The 22,687-nt window shown below is 33.3% G+C and overlaps 2 protein-coding genes across 6 annotated transcripts in view; one reads left to right on the top strand and one right to left on the bottom strand.

Annotated features, from left to right (window-relative positions):
- The first annotated feature begins 173 nt into the window (after positions 1-173).
- LOC132706106 (adenosine kinase-like) lies at positions 174-5,983 on the top strand. 3 transcript variants are annotated; one of them, XM_060677214.1, is made up of 5 exons: positions 174-311; positions 382-555; positions 1,932-2,242; positions 4,429-4,599; positions 5,558-5,983. In XM_060677214.1, exons 2-5 carry the CDS (start codon positions 384-386, stop codon positions 5,921-5,923), a joined length of 1,020 nt encoding a protein of 339 aa, XP_060533197.1. In that variant the 5' UTR covers positions 174-311; positions 382-383; the 3' UTR covers positions 5,924-5,983. The 3 variants fall into 3 exon arrangements, with proteins under 3 accessions (XP_060533197.1, XP_060533196.1, XP_060533199.1); XM_060677213.1 differs by having other exon boundaries at positions 199-325; XM_060677216.1 differs by lacking the exon at positions 4,429-4,599 and having other exon boundaries at positions 199-325.
- A 4,132-nt stretch (positions 5,984-10,115) lies between these two features.
- LOC132705844 (cytosolic 10-formyltetrahydrofolate dehydrogenase) overlaps positions 10,116-22,687 on the bottom strand; it is a 45,753-nt gene continuing 33,181 nt past the window's right edge. For all 3 annotated transcript variants that reach the window (XM_060676767.1, XM_060676766.1, XM_060676768.1), the window contains 7 exons: positions 21,212-21,463; positions 17,596-17,817; positions 17,340-17,533; positions 14,895-15,088; positions 12,354-12,564; positions 12,079-12,238; positions 10,116-10,386 (listed from right to left, as the gene is read on the bottom strand). In XM_060676767.1, the coding sequence (XP_060532750.1) occupies positions 10,131-10,386; positions 12,079-12,238; positions 12,354-12,564; positions 14,895-15,088; positions 17,340-17,533; positions 17,596-17,817; positions 21,212-21,463 (1,489 nt within the window). In that variant the 3' untranslated portion in view covers positions 10,116-10,130. The remainder of the gene's footprint in view (positions 10,387-12,078; positions 12,239-12,353; positions 12,565-14,894; positions 15,089-17,339; positions 17,534-17,595; positions 17,818-21,211; positions 21,464-22,687) is intronic.

Below are 22,687 nucleotides of genomic sequence, written 5' to 3'. Positions count from 1 at the left end.
ACGTCACTCGGTCCACTGGAAACTAACCGTTTTGATGCTACAATTTCGGTTTTTATTGCAATGAATTCAGGAAAAAATGTATATCAAACAGATAGAGCAACATTAGCATACAACTTGTTGAATAAGCAATCGACAAGCTACCCGTGGTTGGCAAAACCCTTGCAAAAATATTCCAAAAACCACCAGCGACCGTCACCAAAAAAAAGCAGACGTAATACGGATCTGTTTGTGCCAACTCTAAAGGAAAGTCGGCATTAGAAAGGAAGAGTTGATATCAATATGTCGAAAGGTTAGGCAAAACTCGGAGACCAGTAAGTGAAAACAAGTGAGACCCAAAATTTCGCATTTCGAAAGACATTTAATAACTCGAAAATGTTTTAGTAATGTTGCTCTGCGTGGGTAGTCCGATAATCGATTATATCACTGATGTAGATAACGACCCCTCCTTTTTAAAAAAATATCAGCTCGAAAGTGACGGTGCCGTTAAAGCAGATTATCGACACGAAAAACTGTTTGAAGACATTTTGGGATTGCGGGACACCAAAGTCGTACCCGGTAAATATTTTGATCGTATTCTGTTAAAAAAAAAAAAAACGTAAAAATGCCAACTTTTCCGGTTATCAATTTTATAATATACTGACTGTGGTCCGTGAATAAAGTTAAACTCCTAGTTCTATATTTTATTGTTTAAAACAAAAGAAAACATCACACAATAAAACAAAGTTACAAAGAGCCATTCAGTTGTTTGTGACAGTATATACACCACAATAATAGTTATATATTTCCACAGTTGCCAAATAAAAGAAAAATCCCATTTTATGTACATTTTAAATATATAAAAACTAAGGCAACATAGAAATACCACCAGTGTCATTAAACACTGTTTGTTGTACAACTATAAATTCGATTTAAAAAATCCGCATGTTATAATGCACAGGTAAATTGGTTTGACGACAATATACGAACTTATGAAACAATCATAGATTTTTGATAATATAAACTAACTAAACCATCCAAAACTAACCTGCAATTCGCGCCATTTTCTTTCTGAACAGCGATTTCCGCACACTGAACTTGTGTTCCCGGAATATTCATCCAGATCTAGGCATATTTTGAGAAAAATGCCGCACCCAAACTTATTGACGATCTGTCAGCGACCATGTTGGTTGTTGAATGCGGCAAGGTGATTGGTTAAAAACATGTTAAATCTCGCGCATGCGCATATTAAATAGACTAACAATTTTTTCAAAGTTGTTCACATCAAGAAAAAGGCCCATTAGTTCACCGAAAGTATAGTGCTTTTACAGATACAAGGTTTTGGCTTTACAAGTAACCTCCCGATCTGATTGCGCATGGCAATGGAAATGGAAATGAACATTGTAAAATGCTTTAGGGCAGGGTCGGACTGATTTTATATATATTTATATAAACCATTTTCACTTACATTATATTATTCTATTTGCAATTCTGTGCCGCTATCGTTAGCTTCTTCTAAATGAGTTAAAACAGTTTTATATAGCAATATTATTGAACTTGCTATAACATTTTTCTAACGAAATACTCAATTTTAGTTGGTGCCTCATGTCATCTGTAGAACTGAACACACATTAATATGGCACCAGTAATGCCGTTTCCTCTGCTAAAGAGTCTCATATACTTTTGCTAGACTTTGCTAAAAGTGCACATTTTTTATAACTTTCTTCAATAAATATATCATTTAAAACCCATAGTTTTGAATTTCCAATGTTGGTTTTGGAGCTACGGTCAAACCATTAATCGGTGAAAACACTATCCATAAAATATTGTGAATTAGTATTGTTGTGACAAAGGTCTCCGAAAATTAGTAGTTAAGGCGGTAATTTTCTAGCGTTTCCTTGGAAAACTTAATTTTCGGGTCATCCTAAGGTTAGATATTTCTTTAACTGTTTCAGCCGGTAGCGTCACCAACACCGCACGGGTTTTCCGATGGATTTCGAAAAAAGGCGAGGTTATGTACGTCGGTGCGATAGGCAAAGACAAAAACGGGAGGTTAATTAAACTGCGATTGGACAGCGAAAATGTACCGTACCGTTTCTTAGAGAGGAAAACTGAGATGACAGGAAGATGCGCGGCTCTCATTTCGGTGGGAGGCAAATACAGATCGCTTGTAACAGATTTAGGGGCGGGAGGTACATTTCGACCCGAAGATTTAAACGATAATTTATGGGAAACTATTAATAAATGCACGATGATTTACATTTCGGTAAGTTTCCGAAGGGCGCTAAAAGTTAATAATTATCCCAAAAAACACAAGGCACAGGGCTCGTAATTATCCATTCAATTCTACAAGTGTCACACTTCAAGATGTAATTCTGGAACATGTAAAACTTCTGGAACCCAGGTATGGATGTCTCATTAAACACACCCAAATTTCTTTTGAAATCCAAAAAGGTCCATTAAAGAACTATTTTACTAAATTATTAAACTATTAACTAAATATTTTCGTACCTACTTCACGCGTCCGTTCATTAAATTGGCGTCAATAAAATGACGGGAATCGTTTGGTTAGGATGTCAAGGTTTAACCAAAGCATCCTGACATTTAGTTTTTTGGTTAGTAACGGTGGTTCTTATTCTGTGTACCTCTCTAAACTAGCATTTCATAATCCTACAAAACTTAGAATCCCTGAAATATGCTTTTGGTATGGTTATATCATATCCGACAATGGAATATTTAAAGGATATCCAAAAGATTCGCTACTGGATGTCCAAAAGCTGTACGAAAATGATAGTCGTGGGTGAATTATATATGTACTAATTTAACATAACCAACGGATGTGTTATCTGTAATCAAACGAAATAAAATTTTCTTGGTTATAAAGTACGTTTCGGTCAAAAATCGTAGCCAATCTCCGGAGATACATTGTACCGGGTGGCCCATTAATAAAGGACGCCGGTCATATCTCAGAAACCGTTAGTTCTATAAATTAAAAAAGAAATATATTGGTAAATTATTTTCAGGTTCATAAAATGGCCGCTATATCCAAATTAGTTTTAACGTAATCTACTCTAAATAAAGAAACTATTTTGTTTGAATTATTTTTTTCCATTTCGTCAAATTAAGGGTTGGGTCAAATATTGGTTTAGAAAAGGTTGAATAACTTTTTTTAGCTAATGCGATTTCTACGAACTTAGCTTAGTTTTAAAACGTATTTGGAGTTTCGACTGGCATATTAATATGACGACATTAATTCTTTTACGAGTCGGTAGGAAGCGCTTCATATCAAAAATAGTTATTTTTATGATATTCTCGAAAATTTCAAATATAATGAAATAAATATATTTAGCTAGGATGAAAGAGTGTAAAAAAACACAGCAAGTAGTGGAAACGGCATGGCAATATAAATTAATTTAAAAATACTTTTTACGTAGGTATGATAGAAGTAGTTGTTGCATCAGGGTTTTCGGTGGTCTGTGATGTTCATATTCTATGGTCTTGAGAGGTTAGAATGTGGGACTCTCGACCCGGTATCTCGCGCGCTTATGTCCGAACCTCATGACGCAGATTAAATAAAGGACTTTTAGTGGAGTTCTCTTTTATTACAAAAAGCCTCCAACACGACAGTAGTATTAGCCGTTACCATGCCAACCGCTAAGTCTACTTAGTTATGTTATCCTTTTCTTCAATATTGACAATAACATGTAATATATTAATAAATTTTATTGACGATTCTTTTTTAACTATAATTGATTATTCGCGATTATTATGGACAAATTAGGACAAAATCAAACTCTAGTAGAAAATATAAGCCCACGTCACGCCTGTCGTCTCTGGTACTATTACTACGCGGCGATTGAAAAATATGATTAATAAACACATTTTATTTATATCTCAAAAGGGAAAAAAGATATTGCCATGCCGTGTCCACTTTTCTTTCATCTTAGCAAAAATATTTATGCCATTATATTTAAAATTTTCTAGAAAGTCATAAAAATAGCTGTTTTTGAAATGAAGCGCCTCCTACCGACTCGTAAAAGAATTAATATCGTGATATTGACATGCATATCGAAGCTCCTATAAATACTCTATAAAACTAAACTAAATTCCTCAAAATCGGATTAGTCAAAAAAAAGTTATTCAACTTTTTCTAAAATAATATTTGGCCCGTCCTTACCAAGAGTAGATTACGTTAAAATAAATTTTGAAATAATTTAATTTGGAATATTTTTGAGAAAACCCGGTTTTTGTATTAGAGGATATGCCGCCTAGCGGCCATTTTATGAACTTGAAAATAATTTCCAGCTCTTTCTCTTGGCCGATTTACCTACATTGAATAAAAAAGTTTTATGTGACCGAATAGGCAGAAATTTTATTTAGTTACAATAACTATGAGATAACAACTATTAAATTTATACCGCGTTCGATTTGTTTTGTTCACAAATTTTTCAGGCATTTTTTTTGAACGTATCCGTGGAGGTAACCGAGCTGCTCATCCGCCATTTCAAAAGAGCCGGGAAAAAAGTGGCAGTAAATTTGGGCGCGGAATTTTTGTGTAGGCTGCATCCGGGAAATGTTCGATATATGGTCGAAAATGCTGATATTGTTTTTGGGAATGTGAAGGTAAAATTAAAACAAAAAATACACAGGGTGGGCCAAATTCGGTGAAAATATCCAATTTTCGTATACTACATAATGGTAAAAATCTCAAACGGTTTCAGATTTATGGGGTCTTTTTTGAAAATGCCCATTAAAAAAACTTTTTAATAGTTTAATATTTATCAACAGATAAATCGTTTTTCTTATATGGGACCTCCGGTATATTTTTGAAAATAACATATATCACAGTCGATATTCTTTTCGAATACTTAATGCTTAATAAAATGGAATGGAATCAATGGAAGTATGATATATAGGGTGTTCCATTTGAATTTTTTAACGAAAATTAGTCCTTTTCGTCTTGATCGACCCTGTATAAATGATTCCAACTAACTTCAAGACAATTATGGGATAAATGACTGTATCACTTTATAAAATTGTTGGCATCATAAAATTACAACTGTCGGAAACGGCGCCAAAAATATAGGGTATTAAACACAAGGCATTTTTGACGACAAAATAGGCGCAAAGAGCATAAAAGAGAGTATCTGTTAATGCCATAATATACACGGTGTCCCATTTAAATTGTTGTACTTTTGTATTTAACATTTTTCCTTTAAACAAATAGTAAAATATATTACTTTGACACACTATTTGGACACTCTGTATATTTCGCCTAGCCGGTATAATTTGCGAAAATTGGTATTCATGGAATTTTTATTCTAGGAACTCAATTTCTGTTTTTATGAATAACTGGCACACTCGGTATATTTTGAAAAAAATTATCAAACATAAGGGTTTGTAGTTCGATATTGGCCGTCGTGTAGTTTAGCAATTTTTTTCTATCGCACAACCGGTTCTCGTGAAATGTGCCACGTCTCTGTGCATGTTTAGATTTACGAAAAAATAGCACACTGCTCCGAAAATCGTATTTACATATAATATATTATATGGTCGATGTCAAACACGTCATATTTTTTAGGAGCTGCTCGTCCTGTGCGAAACCTTGGACATAATCGGCCAAACCACGGAGGAATTGTTGGAAAAATTTTACTGCGCGTTTACCGACGAAACTTCGAACACAGAAAAAATTTTGGTGTTTACCGCAGATAGCAAGCCGGTGGTGACGCGTTCGCGGGCGGGCCTGAAATATTTCCCGGTGGGCGTCGTTGATAATATCGTCGACACCAACGCGTGCGGGGACTCATTCGCTGGCGGTTTTCTGGCCAAGACCATGGAGCGTTGTTCTCTTGAGGAGTGCGTGAGGTGTGGTCTGTGGTGTGCCGCCGTCGTAATTCGAACTATGGGCTGCGAATTCGAAACCGTACTCGAATACGAGCAAACTTAACCTGTGTTTTTTTTTGTTTCCCAAAAATGTTGTGGTTTTTACCAAAGAGAAAACTAATAAAAAGGGATAAAATAAGAATAGTCGACTTATTTGTCACTGACACGTTGCCATGACATATCTGAGGTGGCAAAAGCCGCTATGTTATTTGTCTCAGAAAATAAGAAAGTTATCAGATAAGGCAGATTATCTCTGTCTTATCACTTGTGGAGTCTCGCAGAAACTGAATGTCATTTAAATTCCCTTGAAGAATTATATCCAACTCAGATTCAAGAGGCATATATGTAATACTAGATCTTTTTTCTTTATCAATGGTTGTACCTTTGAGCACAAACACAATGAGCTACGATAGACTATCACATGATTATCAAACCCGTGGTAGAACTGAAAGTGTGCTCTGGTTGCCTGCTGTTTCCATGTTTATTAAAAGCAAAACATAACTTCAATACTTCAATTGCTTTGGACAGAACAATTTGTTTTGTGTTTGGAAACTGGAAAGCTTTTCCTTTAATCTTGAACTATGGTATGAATTCGTAAAGCGAACTATTGGTAATATTTTTTCCCACCAGAGGTCTCATTAAATTGTAAAATCGCCAATTTTGTACTACTGCAACCTAAAGGTTTCAGCCACGCCCAGTTTATATGTAAAAGAACAATTATTTTTCAAAATAAAATATTCACTCTTTTGCGCATTATAGGTTCTCTGATCTAGATGCTGCAAAAATGTTTATTTTCAAATTCGAAATCTTAACGTAATGCATAGTACCTGATTTGTTGTGAGAAGTTCAACAATAAATAATAAAAATAAATAAGAACTAAAAGTTCAGATTTTCACGAAATTATATATTTTGATATGACAATTGTTTCGACAACACCGTGTCTTTATCAAATGTAATATTTACAAACTACCTGTTACTATATATACCGAAAAATGACCATAAAACCTTAATTAATGTTGTTGTGAGAATTTAAATACAATAAAGGAGAGGTATTTAAATCTAATTAATCGTTAAGCAATACTTTCATTCGACCAGTGTATAATAATAAGTTCGATAGATCAGTGGGACTACTATAATGTTTTACACAGGCGGGCGTAATCAAACTACCAGTTCGCAATAACATATATTATCATCTAAAATACAATTTGAAAATGCAAACAGACGAAACACTAATACATTTAAATAAAATACAATTAAACGCGTCCCTGTGGCTTCCAGCAACTAACTCGTATCCCCGTTCAAAGGGCTTCGAATCCCCAAAATATTGTCAAACAAAGGTGTATAACTTTATAATTATTTCCTGACTGTGAAATTAAGAAATGTTTTTACTAAAATTTCTTTGGTTTTCTCATGTATGACTCGCTTAAAGTGACCTAGGTACCTTTCTGAATAAGTTTTGCTTAGTTGCGGTTAGTGGCATATAGCTATAAGATAATATAGTGGCCCTACTACGGTAAAAAGTGATGCGTCGCAGGTGTTATTCTCGTAGAGAAGGTGTGGATCTTTTGCGCATGCGTCACGCCCCAACTAGCTGAGTTGCCACATTTCCGTAATTTTTCTGAAAAAATTGACTAATTTTCATAAGAACGCAAAATCAGTCTCTGAAATTCGAATATAATTGGCAACGCCGAACTAGGAACTGCTATTGCCAGAGACTACTAATAGTCTGTGCCATTGTTGTTTACATTTTTTGTGGTTATGATTCTCTCCGTACCTTTGTCGTGTTTTTGCAAAAAACTTGTGTTTGTGGTCAAAACTGTAACGAAAAGAATGTGCCTATATACTAGTAAATGTGTGGTTTCTATAGTCACATTTCGTGAATTCGACTTTAGATAGAAAAATAGAAGTTAAACCAATAAGTTTAAAAAAACACACTGTCTGCTGCGATTTACGGGCACAAAAACGCTAAATACTTACAGAATTATACTAAGGACGCCGATCCGTCTGCATAATATTAACTCTGGCCTTTTCGCTAGTTTTTTTAACAACACTTTCTACACCTTAATTCCATTTTTGCCTGAAAATTTAAGGGGATTTCGACACATTTTGAGAAATTACTGCATCCAATCATTCACGACCTGTCAGCGGCCATGTTGGTTGTTGGAACCCGCAAGGCCTTATGGGTAGAACGTCAGAAAATGCAATTAGAGCTGCCATTGGTAAGAAACGAAATTTCAAATCTCGCGCACGCGCCCATTGACCAGACCTCACAATTTTATTACATAGTTGCTTTACAAGTTCCCGTACTATTAGCCTAAGCAGGGCCTCTATAAGTCTAGTAGCTATATGGTTAGTGGTCAAGAAATTTTAGATAGAAAGTTCTTTGTACTTAATGGAATTTGCAGATTATTTACCTTAGTAAAGTGATAAAAATGGAGATAACTTTCAGCAGACCGACCTGTTTGATTTGCTTACTGTTTAGGAAATATTTAAGGTTGTATTACTTGTTATTGAAAAGTAAGCACATTAAGAGATGGCCGCAAAATAAAAATTAGGCTTAGTACCATTTTCAAAAGGAAAACGGGGTGCCTTTTTTTTACTGTATAGATTTAGGCTAATTAGGAATATTTGCAAACTTAGGTTTAATGACCATTCGAGATTTTCGAATCTAGACTTATACCAGATGTCTTTTTTTATTGCGTCTGGAAAATTTTAAATATTAAGATCCAATTTGTTAAATTGCACACCCTGTATATTATTTGACCATTTCTCATTTTTTGCGCATTCTATTGAGTATTGAATTGTATTGCATTCCTGAAAAACTGAATTGAATATGTATACCCAAGACAAAAGACTATAACACTGTCGTAAACTTAAACAAATACTTTTGTTATGAATAATTCAGGGAAACATTTTATTTTACATCTATGAAGGTGTAAAAGACGCATATATATAGAGGGTGAATGAATTATATGAAATTAAAAAATGCTGTCCAATATTTTCAAAATTGAAATGCAGGTAGTAAACCTAGAATATCAATACCGAAGAATTGGAACAAAATTCTATTAAATACAAACAACTTGTAATTAAAATTTCTTGATTATTACCCGATACATTTATTTATTTTTAAAAAACTAACGTACGCTTAAGTTTCGACTATAAAGCAAAAATACTCAGCTATGCTGCTACAATCGTTTTTGTATACCCTTTTTTTTAAAGTTCCTTATAATAAAAAGTTCATTGGCGTCAAATCGGGGCTCCTAGGGGACCCAGCAACCATATTGTAATGGTGCCGTAATGGAGACGATAGGGAGCACTGTATATAGATATAGAAGATGGATAGAAGAAAGGTATAATGTGCAGGGTATAGTATTAGAAGATGAATTATTGGTATTTACGAATTTCGAAATCCATAGAGTAAAAAATGACACTGGGTCTTGCTCGCTTCTCTTAATATACTGATTTTTCAATAACAAGTCACATAACCTTACATATTTTCTAAACTACTAAATACAAATAATAAAAATAAAAAATTAAACATTTTAAATTTCAAAGTTGACATCGGCATCGAAGAAATGGGGCACTCAGATAACTACTACAGGTTTTGAGAAAAGTATTGTGTGAGAGCTACATATATTGGGTTTTATTAAAAAGTCTTACGTTTCGGCTATAAGTAGCCATCTTCAGGTTATAAATAACAAACAAAGGCAAAACTGCTCAGCGATGCTGCTGTTATAAATACTTTTGTGTACCCTACTTTTTAATTTTTCCTATAAAGAAAGTCCATTGGTGTCAGATCAGGACTTCTAGGGGCCACGCATACGTCCAATATTGTAATGATGACGGAAATAATTTATTACAGGTTGGAGACGATGATATCAAACACTGCATATAGGTATAGAAGATGGAAAGTGGATACAGAAGAAAGGTATGATATACAGGGCGTGGCATAAAAAACGAATTATTGGTATTTACATAAAGTAAAAAATGTCACTGGGTCTTGCTTTTGCAAATAGTACCTAGTCTAATTCTCTTAATAAGCTGATTTTTCAATAACAAGTCACATTACCTCAAAATCTTTTCTAAACTGCGTTGAAAGTTACAATAAATGCAAATAATAAAAATAAAAAAATTAAATATAGGGTGTTCCATTTCAAATTTCAAAGTTGACACCGTTTTTTAAATTTCAATAACTGTCGAATGTCATTATATTTGTTTTTTTTTATTTGACCGAAAACAGTAACGAAATCCCGCACCTTTTTAAGGCTCCCTTAATATTCGACCGTGACGCATTTGGTTTTCAAATATTCGTTGAGGGCCTCTTGTCCCAAATCTTTGCCGAAGCCGCTCTGCTTGACCCCGCCGAACGGCGCCGCGACGTCCGTCTTGTTGTAAGTGTTGACGAAAACTGTTCCGGCCTCGATTTTTTCCGCAAAACGCAACGCTTTCGAAATGTCTTTGGTGAACACGCCCGAAGCCAGACCGTATTCCGTAGCGTTCGCCCGTTTGATCACCCCGTCGATGTCGCTGAAACGGAAAGAGATTGAAACGTTTGAGGATATACCTCGAATTCCGGCCGACAAAACCATATTAGGCTTCCGTTTCGTTGATTGACGTAAGGAAATTGCGGGTTGATTATTTTAAAACATTTATTTTGTCACAGTCACTAAAAAAATGTAAAAGCAGGGGGACAGTTACACTGAAAATAGCAGTTTTCTTTTCTTTAGATATTTTCGAAACGTCTCGATTCACGAATCGAACGTCAAACGTCCAGATTTTTAAAAGCGTTAGAGAATATATCTCGATCTCCGGCCGGCAACACCATATTAGGTTCCTTTGTTTTGTTGTCTTGAATATTTACAAACTACCTGCTACTATATATACCGAAAAATGCAATAAAACCTTAGCTAATGTTGTGAGAATTTAAGTTCAATAAAGGAGAGGTATTTAAATCTAATTGATGGTTGAGCAATATATTTGAATATCTCATTTATTCTATTTATCCGAAATCTAATACAGAATACGAGAAATTTAAAACAATTACATACATAGGAGAACCCAGTGAAAAAGTTTCAAAACATTTGTCAAAATGTGGTTTAAAAATATCTTTGAGAACTAACAACACAATAGCAACATTTTTATAAAACAATGAAACGAAATGTCCAAAATCTCAAAAACCAGGTTTCTACAGGTTGAAATCTTAAAATTTATATTGGACAAACAGGTAGATCCTTCAAGAAACGCATTAACCAATATAAAAAACCGTTTAAAAGCAACAGTCTAGATTCTAATTATGCTACACACTTAAACACAGAAAAACACATTTTTGACGACAATTTTGATATTTTACATACAGCCACAAAAAGTAGAAAATTAAATTTATTGGAAGCCATGGAGATTAACAAAATGAGACATTCAAATGTATTGCCTAACGATCAATTAGATTTAAATACGTCTCCTTTATTAAACTTAAATTCTCACACCAACATTAATTAAGGTTTTATTGTCATTTTTCAGTATATATAGTAGCAGGTTCTTTGTAAATATTACATTTCATAAATATATTACATTTGATAAATATTAATATAATATAATATATATATATATATATATATATATATATATATATATATATATATATTATATATATATATATATATACATATATATATTACATTTGATAAATATTAATATAATATATATATATATATATATATATATATATATATATATATATATATATATATATATATATATATATATATATATATATATATATATATATATATATATATATATATATATATATACATATATATATATATGTATATATATATATATATATATATATATATATATATATATATATATATATATATATATATATAATTTAGTGAAAATCTGAACTTTTAGTTCTTATTTATTTTGATAAATGGATTTTCATCAAGTAAAAGCCACCTCAGTTCAATTTCAGGATATATTCCGCTTGGGTGTAACCATGGTTATGAGTGTACTTTTCCAACAGATGGCATTATAAGTAGACATCTGAAGCAGGGGCTTCTATGGTCGGTAGTTGGTATTGTTTTTGAAGCTTATATATCGAAATTGAGCATAAAATATAATAAATAAAGCATCGATCCTTTATGAGAGTGTTGCCCGAATTCACTTACTAGATTATGTGAAGTTACTTCAATAACTCCCTGTATATTGAACACTCACCCATTGCTAAACCTGCTGACGATCATGATCGGCCCAAACGATTCCTCCTTAGCGATATACATGTGGTCCTCTACGTCGCTAAAAATGGTCGGTTCAAAGAAATACCCGGGCCTATTCAGTCTCTTGCCTCCGTATACCAGTTTAGCACCCTCTTTCACCCCTGAAAAATAACAAAGGGAACATTAAAAAAGATTAGTTAAAAACAATTGACTATAAAGAAATTTGAGTTCAAGTTTCCAGAATCATACGAATTAATTTTTAGCTGATCGTTTTACCTATTTGCACGTATTCCAAGAGTTTGTTCAGGTGGGCGAGGTGGTTCTGTGGTCCGTGCGCCGTGGATTTATTCAGCGGGTCTCCTATGGCGATTTTTTTCGTTTCCGATACTACCCGCCTTATGAACTCGTTGTAGATACCGTCCTCGACGAACAGCCTGCCGGCCGCTATGCAATTTTCGCCCTTGTTGAAGAAAACGCTCTGCATCCCCTACGAAGAAGATACACATAAAATTAGGAACAATAAATGATAGTTTCGGTAACATACAAAAACAAAAATGTTATTAAAATGTGTGCTTATACATGAAAACACATTATACCAAATGTAAACCCTTAAATCGCAATACTCAAATCACATTAAATAATTAAACCAACAAATCAAAATGGTGGCGGCGGCAGCAGTTTGTATGACGTCACACCGCAGGAAAGTACACGGCACGTTACGACTATAAGAGCCATTTCAAGCATTTCTCTCTGATTTCTTAACAAATTTGCATCGTTAGTCTCGGTTTTTAAATGTTGAATTTTTATATCTATTATGTAAACTACTGTTCAACTGAGAAAGATCAATATAAAATATTCATTCGGGAAGAGCACAAACATTCACGTTTGTGAAGATTATTTCAATGTAGGTATAAATACTTAAATATAAATAATTAGGATTAGATAAACTCACCAGTAAAGCCTACAATATATCTTCTATTACATACTTACCTAAATAAACAAAATATCTAGATACTAATTTAATTAGATATAGGTATCTAATTTTCTAGTAAAAATATGACCTACGTACCCATTATTTATACTTAATAAATATTTGATTATGTATGTTATTTTTTCATTTCAGATTACTGTAGATTTAGATAATTATGTTAAGTTTTTAGCTAAATCTTATGTGTATGAAACCTCACATTTTTAATTGCCAGCCAGCTAGAAAAACACTTGTGAAGTGAAGCTCGTAGTAGTAGTCATAGTGAAGCGAGTGAGGAACTTTCGGATGAAAAGAAAAATTCATTTAAAAGTATGTATTTACGCTCTACAGTAATGATGAGATTACCTAACGATTATTATTTGCTTGAAAAATACTGTAAAATAGAGTCTATGAATATATTTTTGCCTTTAAACAAAAATTAGAAGCAGAAGTACATTTGTTTGCTTGAGAGATGACTTTGTAACAAGAAAATTTCTTTAGTGAAATTAAATTTGGAACTTTATACAATAATGATTATTGTATTATTGATTGCATTGCTTGAAAATAGAAATAGAAAAAGAGTATAAGATAAAAAACGGTAACGTGAAGTTAAATTTAATTTAACCACAAAGTTAAATGTTCATCAACTTTAAAATTAAATTCAGTCTTAAACAACAATATCCCTGTAGTTATTGATAGAACAAGGCTCTCAAACAGAGTAAATGTTGTACCTAAATATAATATATAATAAACGGTATTTTTAAAATTAGTAATTTGGGGCACCATTCATATTGATGATAATGTCCTTTAGACCTTGATTATAGATTATAGATCTAGGAGATGACTGGAGGATTCGACCCACGCAATGTGGGCAAATCAGTCGGTAATAATTAGCCTACTAAATGCAGTTTAAAATATTTTTTTAGTAAATTAATCAACAAAAACTTTAGAAATATTTTTTAGTTTTTTTCTGGCATATTTTTTAATCTCCATGTAACAAGAGTGAGAAATGATATTTTTTGTATGTATGTGTGAGAAATGATATTTTTTGTATTTTTCAATACTTTATCAATGTGTTTAGTACATTTTGTATATATATTTTTTTAATCTCCAAGACCACAATTTTGACATGATTTTATAATTGTTTCATATACAGAATGACCCATAATGAATGCGCGAAAAAGCAATCCTAAATTAAACTCATAAAAATTACCATCAGGCAGATACAGGGTGTTTAAATTTAGTCCTAGAAATTGTTATATCTCGAACGGTTTTTTTTTGAGATAAGGAATTCCTTAATATCCCAAAATCTTACTAGTTTATGCGTTTTTTTTTTTCGAAAAATTATGACAGAGTGATGTTTATTAGCTGTCATTATTGATATGTCTGGGGTACCATATACTGGTCATTTTTCAGCTTTAATCCATTTTTTTTAAATTTTTTAATCATGGTCATGGCACGATTTGAATATTATATCGGAATAGCTGAACCAAGCTAAATGCTTCTTCACAAATTGCCACTTAATGTTTATATTGGGATTATTCGCCAGCAAAGTTTACTAATACTTGGCTTTCAGTCACTTTCCTTAAAATGTTTTTGGAAATAACCGATAGAATGTAGAGTGTGATACAATATATAATCAAAATTATTCAAAATCCAATTCAATTCAAAATTTTAAGTATTTAAGTCCAAGTCTTTGCAAATATGCAAATAAAATCTAAAACTTTATTGCTTATAAAGGAACGGGCCCTAATGCTAGGATTAACCATACGCTAAGTAGATGCCTTTTCTATCAATTTCTCAAAATTTAAACAGTCACAGTAACAGACGTATAAAATAAAGGTACTAACCAATCTTACTGCCTTGTCTAAATCGCAGTCCGAGAATATTACCAGCGGAGATTTGCCTCCGAGTTCCAGAGACACTTTTTTCAGGTTCGATTCTGCACAACTCTTCATGATGACTTGTCCTATTTCCGTACTGCCCGTAAATCCTAATTTCCTCACTTCCGGATGGGTCGCTATCGCATTTCCGGCGTGAGACCCTTCGAATTAAACGGATACAATGAAAAACAAACTATGTATAATAATTAATCCTCAAAAGAGATGTACCTTGCGTTCAATTTATCTTGATAAAATTTTAATTAGCTGTAACTTTTTTGTTTTTAGAGATATCAAGGTAAACGAAAAAACAAAATGTAGGGTTAGTTTTGATTAGCTTTTTTCCAAGGCTCTCGGAAATACCCCTCAGTCACGATTAAAATGAGGCACAGTGTACAGGGTGGCCCGTTTACCTTATCTCGAAATTTAAATACAAAAGTTGTTTCCATTAAAATGACTTTTATTTTCCCAATCGTCACTTATTTATTTACAGGGTGGTAAAACAAAGTTACATTTTTTTAAATAGAACACCGTACATTTCAACGATATATATATATATATATATATATATATATATATATATATATATATATATATATATATATATATATATATATATATATATATATATATATATATATATATATATATATATATATATATATATATATATATATATATATATATATATATATATATATATATATATATATATATATATATATACAATACAAAGTTGTTTCCATTAAAATGACTTTTATTTTCCCAATCGTCACTTATTTATTTACAGGGTGGTAAAACAAAGTTACATTTTTTTAAATAGAACACCCTACATTTCAACGATATATATATATATATATATATATATATATATATATATATATATATATATATATATTCTCACGTATTGATTCACGGATGGAAAAATGTGATGACACTATATTCCGGGATATCATCCGTTCGCTCGTTGAACTCCGACTGGAATCCTGCATCCGACTGGAATCCTGCAAATCTTGCATCCGACTGGAATCCTGCAGACGTTTCGCCAAAATCTCACTTGGCATCTTCAATGCTCGCGCTCCGAAAACACTTCGAACACTTCGAAGTGTTTTCGGAGCGCGAGCATTGAAGATGCCAAGTGAGATTTTGGCGAAACGTCTGCAGGATTCCAGTCGGATGCAAGATTTGCAGGATTCCAGTCGGATGCAGGATTCCAGTCGGAGTTCAACGAGCGAACGGATGATATCCCGGAATATAGTGTCATCATATATATATATATATATATATATATATATATATATATATATATATATATATATATATATATATATATATATATATATATATATATATATATATATATATATTGTTTAGTTTTCGTTTTATTATCTTTCGACTTCTTATGAATTTATATATATAAACCTATAGCTTATCGATTGGCCGCGAGTACAGCACCAAGAAGTTATTCTTCTTCCTTTCCTCGCGGTATTAAATTCTTGAACTTAACTGGCCATCTATACCCGCCAGCGCCCTTAGGCGCATGCTCCACTAAAAATCACGGTGAAGCGCTAAATCGGTCGCTCTCATCGTGTGGTTCAAAAGGTGCCGTTGAACGCATCACGTCATACGCGTGGTGATCAACAAATTTCCTCACCACTCGAGGCACAGAGAACGCAGCACGGGCCGGCCCCTCCGGAAGGAAGACCAAAAGCGAGGTAGGGTCAGTTAAGTAATCAAAAATCTTTTGATCCTGTCTTGAGTAATTTTTGCGACTTCTTGCTGTGCCAGCTGCGGCCAAAGTCCGTTTCCGCGCGGACGAAACATATATACATATATATATATATATATATATATATATATATATATATATATATATATATATATATATATATATATATATATATATATATATATACATATATATATATATATATATAGTATAATTGATATTGCTATTAAAGTGGCTATTCGAAAATCTAATAATATATAGGCTGCCCAATTTAAGAAAATTGAGAAAAATATCATTGCCTAAAGAAAGGCATTATTTTGGTAAAAAAAATAAAAGGGATAAAAGCTTAAAAAGTTAATAAGCAACTTAACAATGATGGTTTAAACATAACCTGAAGATGATCGCTCATAAGTTCGAAACGGTGCGACACAGATCCATACTCATATATATCGTTGAGAGGACTATCCAAAAATGCAATAAAATGTAAAATAACGTTGTTTTGCCACACTGTATATAAAAAAAATCTTTCTAATATGAACAACTTTTGTATTTAATTTATTTTTGTACCCCCCGTAGGTTTCGAGATAACGTTTAGGTTCCTCTTAAACGGGCCACCCTGTATAGTAAACGAGAGCTAAAACCGTTCTTAGAAGCACGTGTTCCGAAAATAGAAAGACGCCACTCACCCGTTCCAGGTAAGACGTTAATCACACCCGGTGGAATACCAGCTTTGGCCGCCAGTTCGGCGAACTTCAACGCCGTCAGTGGTGACACCTGGGCGGGTTTGATCAGGACGGTGTTGCCGGCGGCGAGACAAGCGGCCATTTTCCACGACAGCATCATCAGCGGATAGTTCCATGGCGTTATCAAACCGCAAACTCTGGAGCGGAAAAGTGAGATGTTAATTTCCGCGAAGAAATTTAATCGGAACACATCGCGTACCCAATGGGTTCCCTTTTGGTGAAACTTAGGTTCCTGTTGGGCCGGGCGTGCGACACCGGTATGGTGGATCCCTGGATCTTGTCCGCCCATCCTGCGAAGTACCTCCACGTTTCTATGCTCATACCGACGTGGGTTTTCAACGCTAAAGTGTAAACAGCGCCCGAATCTATAGATTCTATGGTGGCCAGTTCCTCTTTGTGCTGTTGCATCAAGTCTGCTAATCTGAAGAACGGTTTTCGTCGATAAATCGAAGTTATAGTCCTTTCGCAAATAACTAGTTCTGACTTATCGAACGCAACAAAACTGCCAGCCTTGCTGGTGCAAAAAAAAGTTCGACAATAGACACGGGCATAAGAGTATTTACAAGTCTTCTGGTTTCCTCCTGTTGTTGATGAACCGAACTTGCTGACGTTTCACCCATGATCCTGTTGACTTCTTCAGAGCTTAACTGAAATATTGGTTTGAGGGGGCGGAGCTAAAGGAGGGACCTGATTCGCAGTTAAGATTGTTTGGTTGCTTATATGCTATAGATTCTATAGATGTGTTCGGCAACTGCTGATGAGTTTGCTTATGTTCTTTGAGTCTAGTTGATCAAACGGAATTTTTAGGCAAGTGCTGGTTTCTTTATTTATTAAAAGAGAGAGAAAGACATCAGCTAGAAACCAGAACAAAATCTAACAATAAATGAGCTTGTAAGAGGTGAATAAACTCCAGCTTCTGTTAAATTGTATGGTATGTAAAAGAGCTGGACAATAATACTAACCATTCAGAATTTTAAAGAGAAAAACTGGAATCTTCCATTATAGTTATTGATATAAGCCTTTGAAGGCAAAGATGTTAAAAATACTTTCTGAACGGCTTCGATGTCATCTATATGGTAGGCATAATATGGAGACCATATCACAGATGCACACTCCAGTCTAGAGCGAACCAAAGCGGTATCAAGGAGTTTAAAGCAAAGCAGAGTAAGTTGGTCACTGTTTACCACTTCTCCCCAAAATGTGTCACAAAATTTAATTTAGAATCGAAGAAAACAAACAAAATTTTAGATGGAAGCTGTCGAGGGCTTTCCTCTTAAAGTATACTCTCGCTGACTGGTGATAATAAAGAATCCATAGCTGTTCCCGACGTTTGTTCATAAATTTGACAAAAAAAATATGTTCCAGACAAGCAAAATAAGAAGGTTTGGTTCCATATTCTCGGGTTTTAATATATCTGAAATAATGTTGAGAGTTTCAAGAATAGGCACTTTGGTACGTGGAAACTAACCAGAATATGCGGTGATTTCATTAGCTGTTTTAGATGGCAGTTTTTGGGATAATAAATAGGCTGGAGAAGGACAAAGTTGGAATCTTTTGCAAGAATTGATTTTTCCGTCTCAGAAAGTTGTTGCTATGATGATATATTTACCACAGCGTTTGGTAGTTGAGAAGAGTCTGATGATTAAGTGTGATTCTGGGTGAAAGATAAACATGACGGGGACAAACTAGGTTTACGAAGAATTCAATAATAACCGACGCAGGAGGAATCCAGAAGTTTTGTGTTTGTTTTTTTCAATGGATATTTATTCTTCTTTGGACTAATTGTTTTGGATACATTTTATATATAAGTACAGATAAATGCAAAGTAGGGCATAAATAATATTTTAAATTTGTTTCTGTTAAACTTTGGCATTTTTTTAAAATTCGGAATAATATATACTGAAACCTATTAGTTGTTCGAATATTTTAATTTTTCTAAAAAAATATTAGTTTTCATGCCACTGCGTTGTGGAATTAACATGTCAATTTTTTTGTGTTAATTGGCCGAAACAAGTTTTAAAATACAATAAAACATATTTATTTATTCATAGTTATCTATATTATGAATTACGTCCTTCTGGGAACTAAACGCAGTGGATATTTTTATTGGAATTCTACTAATCACTAAGTATCGAATTCGGGTGTTCCTTGAAAAGGTCATTTGGACATCAATAGTTTATTATAAAATACATATTATTACTAAATGATAAATATAATAAGACCAAAAATATAGTGCATTTATTTCCTTGACGTTTTAAGTATTTTGCAATACCTTCGCAGGATCGTGGTAAAACCCATCCCAACCGATGTTTTTTTGTATTAAGCAGGTTTTGCCTGTAATGGACCGTAACGAATATTTGTAGAGCTTTGACCCTGCGAGGTTGTTTTCACTGGATAGTTCAAAGGATAAGGGTAAGTACTCTCTTTATTTTATAGGTAAGTCTGAAAATAATCATTTTGGTCTTGTGTGCCTGTCAATTAACATCATTCTTCTTCTTGTATTTTTGTTTCTTCTACGTAGTTCTACGATTCTTAAGACTTTAGATTACATTCGCGGTAGATAAAGCTACGTCATAAGAATATGGATAAATATCTATCACAAGCTTACAATTGAACAAAATAAGCCAATGGTGTATTTAGATGAAACGTGGTAAGTCAAAAAAGGTGTGATAACACTAACAAGTGGGTACTAAAAAAGTAAATAAGAACTAAAAGTTCAGATTTTCACGAACTTATATATATTCACATGACAATTGTTTCGACAACACCGTGTCTTTATCAAATGTATCAAATGTAATATTTACTACCTGCTACCTTAATGTTGTTGTGAGTGAGTTTAATAATGGAGAGGTATTTAAATCTAATTGATCGTTAACATTTGAATGTCTCATTTTGTTCATCTTAATTTTTAATATTTTACATACAGTCACAAAAATTAAAAAATTAAATTTATTGGAAGCCATGGAGATGTATTGCTTAACGATCAATTAGATTCAAATATCTCTCCATTATTAAACTTAAATTCTCATAACAACATTAATTATGGTTTTATTGTCATTTTTATAGTAGTATTTAGTTCTGTTTGGTGACACCCATTCCTACTTAGTCGTACCCCCAGGTGTTTAAAAACGTCAACGTCATTTCATTTAATTCGATGTTCAGAATTACATTTGTTTTGGACGTAACCATAATTTTCGTTTTTTCTTCGATGATTTTAAGGTTTTTCTCATTTAGCCTGTTGTCAAATATTGTTATCGTGTTGGATAATGCCTCGTATCATTCAGCCCAAATTAGAAAAATTCCAAATACTTCATATATATACTGCATATAAGAAGAAATAATACTGCACCAAAACTTATTGATAGTACCATAAACGTAATTCGGCAAGAAGTAGCTAAATATCAGTACAAAGCTGGTCTAACTGCGAAAAACGAGTAATAAAAGAAGAAAATATTTATCGAGAACGATTAGTGGCGGATTTTATCACTGAAATAGGCAACGACAGTAGCGATAGTGACGATTTGTGACTGGCACTTTATTATTATTATATTTAATATTTTGTATATTAATAATGATACTACGTAGAAATGTAGTGAAATAGAACGTAATAAATTGTTACTTTGTACTAATTTTTTTTATGTGCATAATTCAAGAATCCCTTGACGGAAAAAATTGAAAACATACTTATATCGCGCTTGTAGATAAATTCCTAGGCAAAGTTAATCACGGAGTCGGTCTACAATTGTTATTTGAAATATTTTGGCTCCGTTGGTACTACTCGAAATAAATCATTTGAATTCGCAAGCGGCACTCACTTGAACAGCAGCTGTCCCCTTTCCCTAGCGCTGATCTTGCTCCATTCGCCGTCGTAGAACGCCCTTTTGGCCGCCTTCACAGCCCTGTCCACGTCGTTGGCGGAGGCGCACTGCACCTGGCATATCACCTCCTCGGTGGCGGGGTTGATCGTCGGAAGGGTTTTCCCGCCCTCCGCGTCCACGAATTTACCATCGACGAAAAGCTGGCACGGAAATCGGACCTTCCTTTGGTTTATTTCCAACTCCACCGGTCTACGACAGAAACTCGAACGTTCTTGTTATGCCGTAAAGCCGTATTTTATTATTATTATTATTATTATTTAACGCATCTCATCTTAATATTGTCGAAGACGGTTACGCCACTATTGCAATTTTTATTATTTATCTTGAATAACACACCAAACGTACAACTCTCGTGTTGTTTCTTTTGTTTTCAAGCGAAAACAACTTCTTTAATATTTGTACATTGACTGTAAAAAAGTCATACGAATGGACCACGGAAGTTTTGAAATAACTACGTATTTTTTGAAAAATGTTTATTCCAAGTTCAAAGAAAAGTGAATTTTTAACTGTTTTACAAATTTAATATATTCATTTATATTTCTTAAATTTTCTGGAAGCTTATCAACAGTACGTGCTGCTTGGAATACTGGAATGGAAAGTCCTTTATGAGTTTTGATATTATAATTGTAAATATCGTTATGAGATCTGGTGTCATAGATGTGCACGTCTTTATTAAATATAATCCTCATGTTAGACTTTTGTATTTCATTTATCACCTTATACATACATTTACATTGTTTTAGCTTAAGCAATTTGTCTTTTTTACAAATTTTCTGTATCATAATTAAATATTATTTTGTAGAGTTTGTATTTTATTAAAGTAACTTGCACCACATACACCCCATTTTGGAATTAGGTATATCATATGTGCTACAAAATAAGAATTGTAAATATTCATTTTGCTACCGTAACGCAGATAATTTCGGCTTTTATATATGGCACTGAACGTTGGGTAAATTTTATTTGATATAAAATTAATATGCTCAGCCCAGTTTAAACTATCATCGATCAGTGGGCCTAAATATTTAATTCGTTTAACACGTTCTATATCTACATTCTTAATACTTAATCTTAGCACCCATATTATTTTGTGTGTTTGCTTGTACAACATGTATTTAGTTTTATAAATACTGATTTTTAATTTATTACCCAAAAGCCAGTGCGTATATTTTCTTAAATCAGAACGTATTATTCCTTGTAAATCATTCTCACTTTCACCACTATAAATTAGCATTGTATCATCTGCATATGTGTAATACCGTGTTGTAAGCCCTGCACACTACAAATTTAAGACACAACGAGTGCAACAATGGTCCCAGGACTGAACCCGGAGGAACGCCACATACACTTGATTGCATTTCACTTGATTACATAATAATGTTTCATGTATTAGTTGTGTTTTGTTTTCAAACT

This window comes from Cylas formicarius, unplaced genomic scaffold (genome assembly GCF_029955315.1).
Source record: "Cylas formicarius isolate icCylForm1 unplaced genomic scaffold, icCylForm1.1 PGA_scaffold_8__14_contigs__length_24414737, whole genome shotgun sequence".
Classification (NCBI taxonomy): Eukaryota; Metazoa; Arthropoda; class Insecta; order Coleoptera; family Brentidae; genus Cylas; species Cylas formicarius.
This window is presented reverse-complemented; position numbering and strand designations above follow the sequence as displayed.